The 17,214-nt window shown below is 38.0% G+C and overlaps 1 protein-coding gene across 12 annotated transcripts in view; it reads left to right on the top strand.

The window, feature by feature from the left end:
* EPB41L2 (erythrocyte membrane protein band 4.1 like 2) overlaps positions 1-17,214 on the top strand; it is a 92,719-nt gene that overhangs the window by 65,061 nt on the left and 10,444 nt on the right. For 4 of the 12 annotated variants that reach the window (XM_088533877.1, XM_088533873.1, XM_088533876.1 and 1 more), the window contains exons 10-13: positions 586-738; positions 2,393-2,490; positions 6,287-6,459; positions 8,023-8,204. In XM_088533877.1, the coding sequence (XP_088390003.1) occupies positions 586-738; positions 2,393-2,490; positions 6,287-6,459; positions 8,023-8,204 (606 nt within the window). Of the gene's footprint in view, positions 1-585; positions 739-2,392; positions 2,491-6,286; positions 6,460-8,022; positions 8,205-9,568; positions 10,205-12,139; positions 12,173-12,380; positions 12,447-14,834; positions 14,982-16,304; positions 16,410-17,214 lie in introns of all 12 variants that reach the window. The other 8 variants (XM_088533874.1, XM_088533867.1, XM_088533868.1 and 5 more) reach the window with 4 other exon arrangements.

Below are 17,214 nucleotides of genomic sequence, written 5' to 3'. Positions count from 1 at the left end.
GTTCTGCTGGGTGCCTGTGGGGTGGTACAGTGTCTAAGCCTTCTCACTGAGGACTTGTTTCTGCAGCCTGCTCCACTCAAACCCTGTCAGTAGAGCAGGGTGCTTTAGAGACCCTGCCTGGTGATGTTGATGTTCTCCCCCAAACTATTTGTTGCTTTCTGTATCCTTATTGCAATAATAAGTGTATGGAGAAGATCACTGTAATCACCAGATCACTGTTTCCTATATTTTTTATAGAATAGTTTAAGTCAGAAAAGCCTCTTTTTAAATTTATCTCACTTTAATATTTGTTGAAGTATTTGGTTGTACAGCCACTACATTTCCCTTGCTTCTAAGTTGTTAATTTAGTTTCTATTGCCAAAATATCAGAGAGTTTTCCAGAGCTGTGGCATATAGTAATAGAGTGCCAAAACCAATACTGAAATCCCCCAACTTTCCTTGGCTATTTCTCGTTTAAGAATCTTGTTTTCACAGTCTTTCAGGTTTCAATATGAAACAAGGCCCTGCTTCATTCTTCTCTCAAGGTATGCCAGAAATAATTACTTTATTAAACTAAATTTTCTGAAATTGTCTCTCATGTGGCAGGATTCTGAAGGTGTGGATATCATGCTCGGTGTATGTGCTAATGGACTGCTCATTTACAAAGACAGACTCCGTATCAACCGCTTTGCGTGGCCAAAAATTCTAAAAATTTCCTATAAGCGAAGTAATTTCTACATCAAAGTCAGGCCAGCAGAAGTAAGTAACACTTTCTTCATAGCTTAGCACTTTGAGATCCCTTCTATCCACCACCAAGATAACACACTTTTTTTTTTTTTTTCCCCTTTCCTTCAGAGGTCAGGATGATTCCTGACGAGCCTATGCTGGGTTTTGAGCCGTGGTTAAGCTTGGAATTGAGCATTTTACTTTCCTCTTCAGATTCTACTGCTTACATTTAGTACTTGTTTTAGTTAGTAAATGTATACCAAACAGAAAATCCATTTTCTTTTTTGCTAGTAGATGCCTGTAAATTATTTTTAAAATAAAAGCTAGTAACACTGCCACACTTACTGCTACACAAGCTGACAGTACTGGGGAGAGCCAGCCTCTGTTCCTCCTTTCAGTATAGCCGTTCACCAAATGTCAAGGCACCAAGTTGTACGGGTGTAACTAAAGCCCTGACTTGTCCTGAAGGACTTTATAACTCTTTCTGTTAGACAGTATGGAACTTGCAAATTCATCTTGCTTTTCAGATGCTCTAATATGTTTATGGGAGTCACTGAGGGAGGCACGTTTACTTTTTAAACACATTTAACTGGAAATGTGTGCAAAGAAATGAACGGCATAATGCTACCACCTTACACATTCTTGGGTATAATTAATTTTTACTATAAGAATAAATTAATGGTATTTTATATCTATCTTGAGAAAAGGGTGTAAAATTATTCCTGAATTGCTTTTGGAAGCCTGTGTATTGTCTGCTACTCTGATCTATATTGGTGAAAATTTTAAATGGCAAGTCACATCATTTTTTTATTTTCCCCTGCAGCCTTATATAAGAGGAATGTACTACTTTAACTTGATGTAAAATCCACTGTAGAACCTAAAAACAATTAGACAAGTCTGAGATATCTTTAAAAGTATATTAATTATACTTTCTATTTTTGTTGAAGTTTCTATGAACAGATTATTAGCTCACACAACCTTGTAAACAATTTGTAATTTCTCAAAGCACTTTGTGTATATGTGTGCACTCATGAAGTTCACAAAGCAATTTCCATACCCTGTTCAGAAAGGGGGCTTATTAAAGTGCAGAAGTCAATGAAATATTTTAGTGCAGGCAGATTTTACGTGATGTGACAGAAGCTACACTAATATTGATAATTCCTCCATTTCAAAAGATGAAGTGATTTTGTTTGAAATTTACAAGTCAGAAATGTAACGTAGTGGTTCTGTGGTTCTTGAATTCAAATAGGTAACATCTGGGAGTGCAAGAAGAACATAAGATGTAATATTTCTACTAAGAAGTTAGTAAATGAAATCAGATAAGATTAATACTGCAATGTGGATTTTAGACTTTTATTCAAGTAAAATGTGTAGCACAACCCACAGTACCATGACTTCTTGCAGTTTAAAAGTGAATACATTGGGCAGCTAGTCAGAAAACTAGCAAAGAACACTGGAGCATTATTGACTTTCTTAAAGGAGTCATTAGTACAGGAAATGATAATGTGATTATTACCCTTCATACCTAGTCCAGACAATATAATTACATTAAAGGGCTGGAAACTGGTATTTTTTGAAATGTTATGAAAAGAGAATTACTGCTTTTTCCAATAACTGTATGAACTCTGCCTGCTTCTTAACAGGAAATTTAAAGAGATGTATTAATTAATTTATGGATTCTTTCCAGCTGGAACAGTTTGAGAGCACTATTGGTTTCAAACTGCCAAACCATCGGGCTGCTAAAAGATTATGGAAGGTTTGTGTGGAGCACCATACTTTCTTCAGGTAAATGATAATGTTCTGCTTCCCCTGTTGCCAAGAGGTTCCCCAGGAGTATTGCTAGTACTCCTGTACAGGAGGAAGTACTCTCCTGTACAGGAGGAAGTACTCCTGTACTTCCAAATACAGATGTATTTGGAAAAGATATGAGGAAAGAAGACAGAATTTCTCTCTTCTTTCTCCCTAATTTCTCAAAGCAGTAACACCTCTTAAACAGAAAACACCCTACCAATCATTGATGCAAGTAATTAATTGCTTATATTTTTTGCGTTGCATTTCAAGGTGATAATCATATAGAACTAAGCTAGTGATCATATACAGTCCTTCCTGAGAGTTCAGCTCCTCATATTGGCTACCTGCAACACCCATGTGCTCCTTCAACAGAAGCTCTTGGGGTTTGGCAGTAACCTTCATTCACTCTTAAGAATCTGCTGAGTATATAAAATGCTGACAGATGAATTTGTGTTTGTTTATAGACTGGACTGAGTCCACTGTCGTTCTTTAAAGAACAGAGAGTCATTTTTTTTAAAGAACAGAGTGCCATTTGTTTATGTAATAATACATATCTTTCTCTGCATTTTATTCAGTAACTGGTAGGTAGCAGTTCAGTTCTTCAGTGAGTATAGAATACATTTGAATTCAGTGTTAGAATTCATATAACCACTGACAATAGTTCTCTAAATAATTGATTTAGAAACACGTTTTTCTGAAAAGTTTTTCAAAGATCTTTTTTTTAAATTTTTGATAGAATTCATTAATTAAATTTGTAAAAAAATAAATAAATAAAAATAAATAAATAAATAAATATATATATAGTTCACCACTCCATCCTTTCCTAAAATTTGAAACCTGAATTTGCTGGTGACGTCTGATACCACAAATGGCATGCGAATCTTGTCTATGTTAGAAGATCAGTCAAATATATCAGCACAAATGAAATAATTTATGCAGTAGCTTGCTTTGCTACGCAACTTTATTTCCAAACTTTATGGTAACAAAATAGACCAAAGTGGGAAAAAAAATCCTATGGAAGCCAAAAATACAAAATTGAGAACCAGTATTTGCAAACATAAAATTCAGCACTTTTGTTACTTATTAGATAATCTTTCAATAGAAATTCTGAAATTAATTCCAAATTTAATTGGATTTTATTCCTATCAGAAGTAGCTTTTCCTGACCGTGAATGACATTCTAACAATAAATTAAATAACAAATACTGCAACAGTTCTGTAAAATCCACATACTCCACTGATGTAATCAGACAGAAAACCTTTAGGACCTCTCATCCTGATTTAAAAACAGTAAAATAAATCCAACTTTATTTGTGTCTGGAGATAAACAGCAGAAAGCAGTTGCTGTAGTCCAAGAAACTGTAGCTTTTTTTTTTCTGAGCTTATACGTATTCCTAGCATGTGACACCACAGTAAATGTATGCTATCCAGATGTACGTTTTTAGTTTCCAGACCTTATAGTATTTTTACATAACATCATAAGATGTTATATAAAAATTGTATTTTGCCTTCGTAAAGCTTCAGTTTTTCCTCAAGTAATAATTACATTAATATCCATCTTTGCATGCTGCATTTATATATAGTTATAAAAGTGCTTATATAAATAAACCTAAATTACTAATATATAATATAAGGTATTATACTAATGTGTATTTATAAATAATATAAAATTATATGTCAAAATTTATATATGAGCTATAACAAAGCTGACAACGTCACTGGATTCTTTTTTATTGGCTCAGTCTTATAGGATGCCAGTAATATCTTCAAAAAGCAACAACCTGCTTTAAGAAATACTGTCACACTATGTTTCAACATTAATCTCTTTAGCTAAGCTTAGATTGCAATTTAGGATCTTAATGAACAGCAGCAGAAACCTGTTTATAGCTGCTTACTATTTTATTTGAAACTTTTGTAATTGTTTTAGTGTCTTTCCAGACTTTCTTAAAAAGGTGCAGCATAATTTTCACTTATTCTATGTAATTAAGCTTTAAATACAAAAAATTCATTCAGTTGCCCTTAATCAGGAAGTAATTAGTTCTCTTGTTTTTTTTTTTTTTTTTTTTTTTTTTCTCCTTATTAAGAGATTAAAAGTTTATCTCAGCAGGGTGGAAGATAAAAGCATCGATTAATGCTGTAGCCTTGCCAAGACTGGGAAATAGAGAAAGAACCTTGGAAAAACATTCTAAGCCTCCTTTCTGTCAATGCATAATATACTCGATATTGGAAACACTGGTCAGAAATTGTCGCAAAGAGTGCATTACAAATGAAAACTAAGTTCTAGATATTCTGTAATTTTATTTTAGATGTGCCCGTCATGAAGAAGGGTGGGTTCCTCTGTCTTCAGAATTCTACTTTCTTCAAAAATGTGTTTGTACAGATGAGGATATGCATGTGCATCTCAGGCATGTAGGATTTGGATGCTTCTGGATCGTGCATTGACAAAGCTGTAAACAATTACTTAGAGGAAAAAAAATAGCATTCCACCTCATTTTACCATTGGTCTTGCTAAATATCTGAAAATCTTCAGTTTTTGTGAAATATCTTTAGAACGCCTGACTCTTTTCAGAACTCACTTTTGGAAACAGTCTTAAATGTATGTGGGGTCCAACTCCTCTGACAGATATTGCCCAGGCAAAATGTTTCAGAAAGAGTAGAATGAAGCAGGCCTTGTCTCCCTTGCCCAGCTGTGGCACCCTAAATACGAGGGACATACCAGTTTCTTGCTCTGCTGGAAAGAAGCTGATGTTCAGTGACTTCTTCAAGTCAAGAAGCTCTTTCTGGAGTAGTGTCTCAGTGTTACATAGAGGTGAATAGGACATAGAAATGCTCATCCTAGGTAAGCATGTATTTTCAGCACTGTGTTGATCCAGAGAACAATGTCAAAGACCTTTCTAGAGAAGCCAAAACAAGAAAAGATCCTGCAGAGATGATTGTGTTGGTGCTATCATCAAGGATGGCACTCGAACAATCGGTACCCTCTGTGTTCAAGCTGATGGCTCAGATATTGAAGTATGAGAGAGACTGAAATGGAGCTTGCAGTTCTTTATACTGAGGAAATATAAGGAAACACAGAGGACCTCTCTCTTCAAATTTATGCAAAGCCAAAAACTGGTGGGAAGGAGCAGAAGACATCATAGCATGTCTGATGTTGACAGCAGCACTTGGATGCAAACAGAAATAGCGCAGAACTCGGTTCCCAATACCAACCAGCATCAACTTACATAAATCCTTACGTGGCATAAAGAAACTGGAATCTGCATCTAGCTTGTTAAATTTATTACTGTTAGGTCACCAGCTCTCCAGTCATCTGGAGGAATATCCCGCTCTTTTTTATAACTTGGTCTAGCCTTCTATGCAGTTTTGAGCCCTCATTCCCTGACTTTGAGGAATAACAGTTGCCTTATTTGAACCTTGAAATTTTGGAAGGACAGTCAAAGAGAAAGGTGTAGTTACCACAGTAAATAATATTCTCAGCAAAATGAATTTGGAGGATTTTACATGGCCTCAGCTATCCATAGCATTTAACCAAGATAGCACCTAAAGATGACAATCCCAGATACTTGATCACAGTGTGGAATATGGGATGATTTTCAGCCTTACTTCATCACCAAATGCAAATATGAAATAATATACAGAGTTTTGGAAGTCTTCTCAGTGTTTCAGGCAGAATCCTTTCTTGAGGTGTCCAAATCGTGCCCAGTGAACTGAAGCTGTGAGCTTTCAAGTATCTCATTAAGTGCACAAACCAAAGCCTTTTCCAACTGACTTTTGTCCTATTTACATTTTAGACTCATCTCACCAGAGCAGCCACCCAAAGCCAAGTTTCTCACCCTGGGTTCCAAGTTCCGCTACAGCGGGCGCACGCAAGCGCAGACGCGGCAGGCCAGCAACCTCATCGACCGGCCCGCGCCGCACTTCGAGCGCACGTCGAGCAAGCGGGTTTCCAGAAGCCTGGACGGAGGTACGCAACCCCCCTGGCCTGCCTGGTGTGCTGATCCCGTTACATGATGGCATTCTGATGTGACTGATGTTGCGATGGATGGTTGGAATGTTCATTAACAGGAATTTGAGAGTTTGGTGATAACTGCATCTCTTACGTGTATGTCAATTTTACCAGACCTGAATAGTAAGTTAAGTTACTGCCTAAAATCTACGGCACTACTAGGAAAGTGCCGCGAGGAGATGCTCATTCTGCCTATTGCATGTACATGCATTGCATCTATATGACACGATGTGCAAAACATTAAGTTGAATGTGCAAAGCTGTGTATTATGGCAGGGCTGTGATGCCTCTGCTCTCATTGATTTTAGAGGGACTGACAGAATGTTACTACTATTTTTAAAAGTATGTCTCTTAATTCAACCACGTTAGACTGTATTATTTTACCTTTGCAGCAGCATTTTTGCTTCAAAGTCTGCCAGACATCTTTTCTCCCAAATTTTTGTGTTTAGAAGTTATATATAGCTAACTCTGAAGATATCTTGCATTGTTGTATGCCCAATCATCACTGTTTCACCAACGTGTGTTACATGTATATGCTGAGGGGCGCGTAGTCAATTTTTTCCAGTTATCTGTGAGTGAAAAATATAGCTGACGATTTAAATCCTTGAGGGGAGGAAACATGAAATTAGCGTCCTAGACAAGTTCAAAGAGAATATAACTCTTGTGGTAATCTGTCCAGTAAAAAAAAAAAAAAAAAAAAAAAAAAAAACCCCAGACTTTTAACTCTTCTGGAAAGACTGCTTTGGTATTCCCAGCTCTTTCGAGCAGCACTAGGACAGCTTGGTGGTGTTGCCCTCTGCAGGCCACAACAGTTCCAATGACACTTCTCCAAAGCCCGGCTTGGCTGCGTCGCTCCTTGCTCAGGCAGCGAGGCAGGCCGGTGCCGCGCGCGCCCGCAGCGCTGCCGCCGGGAGCCGAGGACGCGGCTGGGGGCGCCCGCTCCCTGCCTCTCCCTCGGAGCCCTGCCAAGGGCCAGGGTCGCTCCGGTTCTTCCTGGCTGCTGAGCCGAGTTCTCTGGCTCTGCAAGGGCTCCTTCCCCGCTTTTCCCTTCTGGTTTTTAAAGCGACCTCAAAGTGACAAGTCCTGCCAAGTCCAGGAATAACCCCGCAGCCCAGCAAAGGCTGGAGCCAACTGCCTGCAGAGCAGCTATGCAAAGCAAGGACTTAAGGTGGGACACAGGTCAATAGCATGTCCTCACGGCAAGGAGAGGCCAGCATGTACTGGGCTTCATTAGCAAGACTGCGACCAGCACTGTGTTCTTTGTTGTTGCTGTTGTGGTGGTTTGCTCCAGTAATATCTTCAATATCTTTCAAGAACAATCAAAAACTTGATATTTAAATATCTACCTGACTCAAATATCTTATGACATGCACTTACTTGCATGCCAAGTGCATGATACATAGCAAGAAGATGAACAACAATGTATTCCTCACTACTGATACCTCCATAAAATAATTTTGTTAAAAAGTCTTGAAAAGAAAAATTCCAACTTACCCCATTGTTTTGTTTTGTTCTTTTTTAGCTCCCATAGGTATCTCAGACCAAAGTCTGCTGAGAGATTTTTCTACCGCCAGAGGGGGACCTGCTGGAGATAAAGTGCTTGACATTGAAGGTGCTGGTCAGGCCAAGCTAAAAGAGGGTGGCAGAGAAGAAAATGGAAGCCCAGTCAAAACTCCACAGTTAGAATTGATTCAGGATGGAAAGGTATGTCTGACTTTCACACCAAAGTTCTTATCCATGTGGGGATGTGTGTGTATGTGGTTTAGTGCCTGTCACTTCAGAGTTGTATGGAACACCACATCAAATATTTAAGGATAACTTTCAAATATTTTTTGTATGTTTAACTTAATGCATGTGTATACAAGCCAAAGAGAATGAAACCTTGTGTGGCATTGCCTCTTTCTAGGGTTTTGTCTTTCATTGTTACTAATTTAGTACAATATCTCAAAGGTTGCATGAATTTGAAGAAAAAAATATCCAAGAGATAAGTAGGAGTTTGGTTCTTTCTTGGTTTGTTCAGACTTTAAAAAAAAAAAAAAAAAGACTAGCATATCCACAGTTGTTTGCATTCATTGTTTGCATTCCATGAAACTGGATATATCATGGCTGTTTTTAAGTAATTATGATGGATAGCAATATTCTTGGTCCAGCAGGTATTGCAGAAAACCTTCATCCTTTAAAAATTACCATAATGAAATGAAGTATAAGTTTTTGGGCGGGGGACACAACTAAGTAGCTTTGTGGTCTGTTTCTGCTGAGTTTCTTAGCACAGTTCACATGCTCCCACTTCTTTCCAGTGTGGGAAGGGAACAAATACCAGCAGCTGCATTTTCCGCAGCAAGTTTGAAAAACTTTAAGTTAGTCTAGGAGTACACACATGCACACTTCTTAATGGGGAAAAAACGGTTAAACAAATTATTGTGTCTTATTCTTTGGGCTTGGTAAAATAATGATAGTTCCTTCGTTCCAAAGTGATAGTATCTTTAAATCTTTTCACCAGAGAAGAAACAACAACCAAAAAAAAGCAGTATTTTGGGAGGTTTTTCCATGAGGCTGTTCTGTAAGCTTTTGTTACACATGCCAACTCTATGAACAGCTTTCTCTTCCTCCTAAAGCAGATATTTTTTTCTCTTTTGGCTCTGTTTAAATCTTGGAGGACATGGTTGTAATGCCAGTAATCAAAGTGCCAGCTTGTCTTTCGTGTTCTGCACTGTCCCCCGACCTTTCTGCCAAGGCTTTGAATGTGTTTCTGCTCCCATTTGTTGTAAGTGACTATTACAGTTCAGAAGTGCAAAGTTCTTAACATCCTGAGAGCAAAACAGGACTAATGGGTTCAGCTCCATAATCTGTGGAAGTAAACAAGTTGGACATGAACATAAAATGAACATGAACGTAAAACGTTTTTTTTTTTCTATTTTTACTTGGTGTTTCTATTGCGTTATTAGAGCTATTCCTGCTTCTAAGTAAAAAAAAAAAAAAAAAACACTAACTACTAATTTCTTTTTTTCCCTTCTTCTTGTGCCTACCAACTTGCATTTTGTCGTATTTTCATTTTCCACTGTTCACAGAATTTATTTCTTCCGCTCACTCCCATTCATCCACCACCACTGCCCATCCAGTGTGTGCCATCCCACCCGGCAGAGCTGGCGCCCATCCCCGACATGGACAGGCTTTCAGATATTTCAGAGGAAGACCCCCTTGTGGAGCCCATCCTTACCATCCCAGACATCTTGGAGTGCAGTCCCATGAAAGAAACACTAGATCATAATGACAAAGAAATCTCTTCACCAAATAATAATAGACCCCTAGCTAGTCGATGCCCTTCCATAATGGAGGGAAAAATCCATAAACAGGACTACAAAAGCACCGAGTTTTGCGTCTCATTCAGCTTTATCAGATGCTTTCCTTTTAGTTTCCATTCGCTGCTTGATGAGGATGGTTATCTGAGTTTTCCTAGCCTTCCTGATGTTTGCATCTCTTTCCTCCCACCTGGCCTTCAGCACTATGTTCCTATTACCTCCCCTTCCTTCATCCCCTCTTTTCTCCTTATTTTTGTGCTGCTTTTCTCTGCTTTCCAGTCTATTCCTTTATCGCTCACATTTTCCCTTCCTCTTGCTCTGTCCCTTTGCTACCTGGAGCCTAAGGCAACTGCATTTGTCACCTCTTATGACAATGACCTGAATGACAAAGCAGAGGAAGCGGAGGTGTGTAATTTTGCTGCTTAAACATTAATGCTTCCGCATAGCTTCCAAAGCACTTCTCCCAGAGATGTCTCAGTTTTGCACACTTCCAAGTGTGTGCGTGGGTGTATATGTATACGTGCATGTGTATGTATTCACACACACACACACACACACACGTGTATTTGTTTCTTGGTAAGTTCTCTCATTTGTCAAAAACAGCCCACAATAGTACTAAGAGGTTTTTGGTCAAGAGATAACTTTTTCTTCTTTTGCCTGAATTCACACAGCATGCATAATTTCACTCAGTTACAGAGGTACCGAGCTCCAGGTAGAGTTACTTTGTAGTTCAAAACATTAAGGAGTGAAATAACAGACATATAAATATGATTGCTTTGGTAACATTATTCTGTTGTGCTATTTGCAGTAGCAACTTATTTGTGGATTAAAATGCATGTCTTCTCAGTGCGTTGCCTTTGAAATACACATCTCCGAAGTTCTGTTTCAATCCGAAAACTGAAACTTGAAAACCTATTTTGAGTTCAGAAAATTGTAAACTTAAAATGAGCTTTTTAGATTCCACATTTTGGATGTCTCTGTTCCACAAGGGTGTGTGCAAAGCTGAGTCTGTCCACAGCCCTTTTTTTTTTTAACTGCTTTCATTAATCTCCAGCAATAGTTAAGGTGGAGACTGATTTGGCTCATTAGACTGGATTGCAGGTTACATGTCAGACTTCAGACACTGCAGTCTAAACAGTTTTTGAAATGTGCTATTAAAATTGTTTACAGAAACCTCAGTCACACTAGTACTTTGCTCTGGAGTAGCTGAGAAATTGCCTCCTGTCTTGGGTCTGCTGTGCATGCTATCAGTACTAGACCATGTGCTAGAAAAAGTGGTCAGTCTCCAAAAGAAATGTGAAACAAAATATTATAGAACCAAAAAAGAGGGGAGCCCATTCATAGTTAGCAGATTCAGTCAAAAGAATAGATATATTAAGTAGTTCCTAAATATGATGTGACATCATTAAAAGACACAAATCTAAGTCTAAAGTATTGAAAAAACATGACTTTAAACATGTCAATTTTTCCCTGACCTGATTAAACCTGTAACAGAAAGTTGCATAAAATATAAAAGCCCAGATAAGCAAGAGAGGAATAAAAGCTGTATGTACCTCGCTGCACATTCACACACAATCAAAAAGGTGCCAGTGCAGGCAGCGAATAGAGCAGCGTTCACGTTTAGGAGCTCACAGAGGGCCCAGGTCTAAATGCACCTTTTCAAAGACTGGAATTGGTGCTTGTACCTGTGGGAAGGCTGGGGCCAGGCTGCTGCTTAAAGATTGCATTTCCTCCATAGATGCGCGTTCAGGAGCCGTGTAGGACAGGTGAGGAGATCAGCTGTCATTTCCAACAGCATGCACAGCAATATAGTCCTATTAAAATGGGAAGGGACTATAATAATATTAAAAGGGGCTCCCTCCCGCATAGTAACATTCTTCGAGCATTCAAGGCAGTTTGTTATGGCAGTTGTTTGATTTAAATCCTAGACCCTTTTACCAAAATAAGCTCATGCATTAAATTGCATTTTCCCATCAATTTGTCAGAGTATAAGGCTTTTAAAACAGAAATGATACATATCAGCCTTTTTCTTTACTACCTCTTTAATTTCATCTGTCCATGGGAAAAGCACTGGAAAGTACAGCAAGCAAGGGATATAGTGTTGAAATTTCCATTTTTCATTCCACTTGCACCAAATATGACTTCAGTCATTCTACGACAAATATAGGTGAAGGAAGACCAAGGTCGCTTAATAATTTCAGCAACATCTGGGGCCAAAAGAGTAAAGGTCTGTAAATATAGCATATAGTTGCAGCATTTTCAATGAGTTGAAGCCTCTGTTGCTGCATAAGCAGATGTTAACAGTTCCTTTTCTTGATGATTTGCCATGTGCTTGCATAGCTGGAATCTGAAGAGGAAGAAGCACAGCAGAAGGTGGACTTTTTTTTTTTTATTGATTAAATCTGGCTGTAGTTGCCTGCCTTGTTAGTACCTTAAAGTTTCTCTGCATTTTGTTTGAATAGTGTCTCCTCATCTTACCATTTTATTTTCTTTATTTAACTGTCTGATCATTTTTATTTACTTAGTGATATATTTTGTGTTCCTTTTTTTTTTTTTTTGTCTATGTGACTTAATTTCACAGAAATTACATTCCTTGAAAGTAGACGGGGAAAATATTTATGTCAGACATAGCAATTTAATGTTGGAGGTTTGTATATAATATAAGGAAAACTTTCTCTTCTTGTGGCTGCCAAGTTGCATGGGATGGGAGGTCACTTGCAGGCTGTTATGGACACAGTGCATGAAGTGCATGGGGAAAAGTGGATATATTGCATGTTATAATTCTAGTTTTCATGTTTTAAGAAGAAGAAGAAGAAGAAAAAAAAGCTTAGCTTGGATGTTGAATGTGAATTTTTGCTAGCTGTTTTCAAGGTGACAATTGGGAATAATAGCCCTGTTTAGCTAACTCACAGTGGTCCAGTTCATCATTCTAAATGGTGTTTTTATACATGGCTGCTGAAAGTTTGTGTCTTTTTTGAGCAGGGCTTTGAGTTTTCACCAGTTTAATCAGCAGTTACCAAACAAGGCACAAGCAGTGGTAGAATTGAAAAAGTAATTCTGGCTCTGACACTTGTTGATTTACAAGCTTTGGTAAACTTCTGTTAGAATCAGATTTTTGAATGAAAACTTAGATATGCTTAAAAAAGTTTTATTTATTTCATTTTTGAAATAGAAGCAATTTTTGCTTCCTAAAGGTTGTGTCTCACTGAAGATGAGCAACTATAAAGAGCTTTAGGCTTCTTACTTATTACTGAAGTAGAGATCTTATAATAAGAATTTTCATAGAGTCTGCTAATCTGCAGAATTTTATCATAGCTTGTCTCTAGTTAGTTACAATCAGTGTCCTTACTGTGGTTAATAACAAAATCTAGAAACTAAAGAAAGTGCGAAAAATCCTCTCTTTAGCTTATTTTATCCATCCAAATGGGGCTATAAATCCCTTTGTCGCAAAAATAGTCCTTTTTAATCATTCTTTTTGACCAGTCTTAAGGAGATGTATGGATTACAGTAACCAAACTAATCCATTTTTTTGGCTTTTTGCAGCTTTTGATCACTATTCAAACTTTGCTTGTGTATAACTTATTAAAACGCTATAAGTGTGTATTGCATAACTTTGCTTTGAACAAGTCCAAGAAACGTGCCTTGTCTCAAGCCAAGTTTTTAGATTTTAGAATTATGTCATCAGAATTGTTACTAGCTTCAGTTGTGTAATGGATCTTCTTTGATATGCTTTTTTAATACACAAAATGGATAGCTACTTTCGGGGACATACTTAACATTCCCTGCGTGTTAGTCCTAGTTGAAAAGTAAAGGATTAGTCCCATAACAATATAAACCTGAGGTGCCAGAAATGGGGTTCTTAGCATTTAAAATTAAGTGCATGTGTAAACATTTGCAGAATTTGGAAATAAATTTGCAGCATCAAACTGTTATTTGGTCCTGGAAAAGCCAATCGAAAGAAATCAGAACTGAGGAGTTGTGTGTATTGGTGTTTTTTTATTTGTTTTTCATTATTTAATGCAGGTGTTTGCATTGTAAACATTGGGGAACATAAAAAAATCCTCTCTAAATTGTTAAAAGTAATTTTTCAAAATGGTCTTATTACTAAGTATAGGAAATATTTCTACAAATCTAGTTACTTGGCTTCAATTATTATATCTAAATACATTCTTTGTATAAAGCTTCAACAATAATTATGATTACATTGATGATAGTGCATATTTGACTTCAGTGAATGGTAGATCTTCTAATTCCATCCTAAAAATGGATGTAAGTCTTAAACTTGAATTTCACCACTGAATGTTCAACAAGCATTGTACATACCCAACCTAGACTTTTCACTGCTCCTGACAGGGTAAAAGGAGGGACTGAAAATAAGATATCATAAAATATAATCTGGTATTCACACTGTGATGTCCACTTTGGTGCTTGTCTGCATTAAGTGCAGTTTAAAGGAGATGTCTTTCAAGTATCGACATCCACAAAGACTATCTCTGCTCAACTGCTCTGTCTGCAGTTAAATGTGTTACTGACAGATAAAAGTCTTTAAATCTGATTCTTCTAATAACTGTACGCCTATGTGATAGGCACAAGAAGGAGCCCCTCCGAGGTTAGGCAGGTGTTAGGTGCTTGCATTCTTGGGGCTCTAATAAGGTCTGCACTTTTTTTCTTTTTTCCTGGGGCTTGCAGTAGAAAGGATGCATTTTTGCAACGCTCCATATGTTAAATGTTTGCTTCAATGTCTACAAATTTTCAATGAAGCCAAGCAACTACTGGAAATTATTACTGCTTTGAAAGGCTAATAGCATCATATTTGGATCAAAACAGCCCTCTGTTAAATAAAAATAAAAAAACTTAGTTTCCTTATAGCCTTATTTTTTTTACTTTAAGGCCCTTCTCAGAGAAGGCTGGCTCTTCACACACAAGGCACTTTCCTTGGTTTGATTCCCTTTTTTTTTTTTTTTTCTTTTTTACAGTTAAGTTTGCTTTTGTTGTCGTGTTTTGTCCTACTTTGTTTTACGTTGTGGGTTGCTAGGACCTGGATAAGACCCAGGACGAGCTACTGAAACACCAGGCTAGCATTAGTGAGCTCAAGCGCACTTTCATGGAGTCCACGCCCGAGCCCCGTCCCAGCGCGTGGGAAAAGCGGCGTATCCCCCCTGCGGCCCTGCAGGCACCCGCGGTACGTGGCGGCCCCGGCCCTGCATGCGCCTCCCCTCCCGGGTCTGCTTGTCCTGTGCCTTAATGCTGCTCTTCTAGCCCGTGGGGTGGAGTATTTGCTGGTACTAAGTGCGTGTTGACTCTTTACCGCCTACTGTTGGACCTGACTTTCCTAACCTCAGGGTGGGATCTTTTCCTCCTGGGAGAGCAGCTCTCTGAGCTAGAATTGCCAGAAAAAAAACTGCAGCCATGGCCCTGTTTTACTCTGTTAAACAGAGCTTAAAATGCGCTCTGGTTTACCCAGGTTTTATGAAATTAGATTTCCAATGGCAATAAAACTCTTCTTCCATTGCCTCTTTAACTCTCCTCAGGTGGGGTGTGCGTAAGCAGCTGTATGGTGTTTCAGGAGGTCTTCCACATGATCTAGTAGCTGATGACATTGGCTTCTTTGAGAAATACTTAGTGTAGCTCTTAAAATCTACTCACCTTGACCTCAAAAACTTTTAGGACCTTTTAGCTTTATTGTTTTCCATATCTCCTATATGACTGAATCTCAGTAGAGCAGTTTGGAAAAAAAGTTTTCCAAAGATGATATCCTAAATGTTTGTGGCCAGAAAACTACTCAAAGAAACTTCTGTTGCTGTTCTGAAACTTAACAGTTTTACAAAGAGTTATTTGCTGGTTCTTTGAGTAGAAAGGCAAATCAGTCTTCAAAAGCAGTCAGTTTATCTTTATCCTTTTTTTTCCCCTTACTTTGCCCCCGCCTCAGGCCCCAAAATGTATTGTCGTACTAATCTCACTGCACTTGTTCAGCTCTATCTTCATGCCCCAGAGGGATGAACTTCCAGATTAAGCTTCCTTGAGGCTATCAAATGATTTTTGTTATCAAGGCTTTACTTCAGCAAGAGACTTACGTGCTCTGAGCTATGCACAAGTGTGTGCAGATACCACAGCTACTTCTTTAATGACTGTTTTTAAAAGTGTGGTCACTGGCAGGCAGTGAGCCTTCAGATGAGTGTAGTAGCGTACGGGTAGACACAAATGCTACTCAAGCTTTCAAATGTTCCAGAAACCTTGGTTCATCTAATATCAATACTTTTTTCCCTATTACAATAAGCATTCATGTAAAGGTGCAGATTATTTTTTATTATGTGCTTGTGTATATTTTCTATGTCAATTTCTTTGTGTTGAAGTTGACTAGACTTCCAGTATTGCACTTTTATCTTTTTCTCATTTATTATGTTGTGTTGCTTTCAGACCAGTTTGGCTTTATGTTTATGTGTAGTATGTGTCTGTCTCACTGCTTAATGATTTACGCTGGTTTTACAAAATGAAAACCAAATAGAAAAAAGGAGACTACATTTTCCAATTGAAAACGCCGCCTTTGAGGGAGAAGCAATGGACTGCAATGCCGTGGACTGCTGAAGCAAAACCAGAGGAGACTGACAAGGTGGCTGCCCTGAGACCTACTGCCCTTGTGCTTTATCTGCTATGGGCTGGCTGGTGCACTTTCTTCTTTTCCTTTTTTTTTTTCCCTGATGGAAATAACTTGCTTAAGCCAGTAGTGAAGGGAGAAGCCTAAGTCTTAAACCAAGATCTGCACACACACACACACACACACACATATATATATATATATATTTTCTAGCAACATTTTGCTTAAACACCAAACCAGGTGTGAAGTTCTGAGTGGCTCCCACTTGAAAATACAATTTTCACAGGAAAATTACTTTATTTGTTTTATGTGAGTAGGATGACAGCAAAATATATTTCCATTCCAGGTGGAAATAGTTGTTTGCACACTTTGAAATTATTTGACACTTCATGCACAAGAATTTTTTGTTTGCATTGCAACGGGGTATATTGTTATGTAGCCATTTTCCAGATCAATAATGCTGTAGTAAAAACGGCTTCATTTGAAATGCAGCCTGGTTCTGAATATGTCCGTGCTTCTGCACCTCTTTTTTTTCACTCATGAAAAGGAAGAAGTTTTCTCCCCTCGTAAGTTGCTTTGACGTTTTTGTTGTAGTGAAAAGCACGGTATAAAAACTTAGTGGTGTGTCTAGCAGTGTGATTGCGATGGTGGCTAGCAATTTGATGCTGCTTTTTGACATCACTTTTGAACTGTTTTCCACCACCTAAAATTTGAAATTAAAATAGACTAGGAGCCATAGGTTCCTTTTCAGTAACATATATAAATAAATACCAGGTTTGGAAAACAGCACATTTTCTTCTTGAAGTATTTGTTCATGAAT

Source organism: Tinamus guttatus, unplaced genomic scaffold, assembly GCF_059628265.1.
Source record: "Tinamus guttatus ecotype Peru unplaced genomic scaffold, ASM5962826v1 Tinamus_guttatus_pri_ptg000525l, whole genome shotgun sequence".
Classification (NCBI taxonomy): Eukaryota; Metazoa; Chordata; class Aves; order Tinamiformes; family Tinamidae; genus Tinamus; species Tinamus guttatus.
The sequence above is the reverse complement of the archived record's forward strand: the minus strand, read 5'-3'. Positions and strand labels throughout refer to the sequence as shown.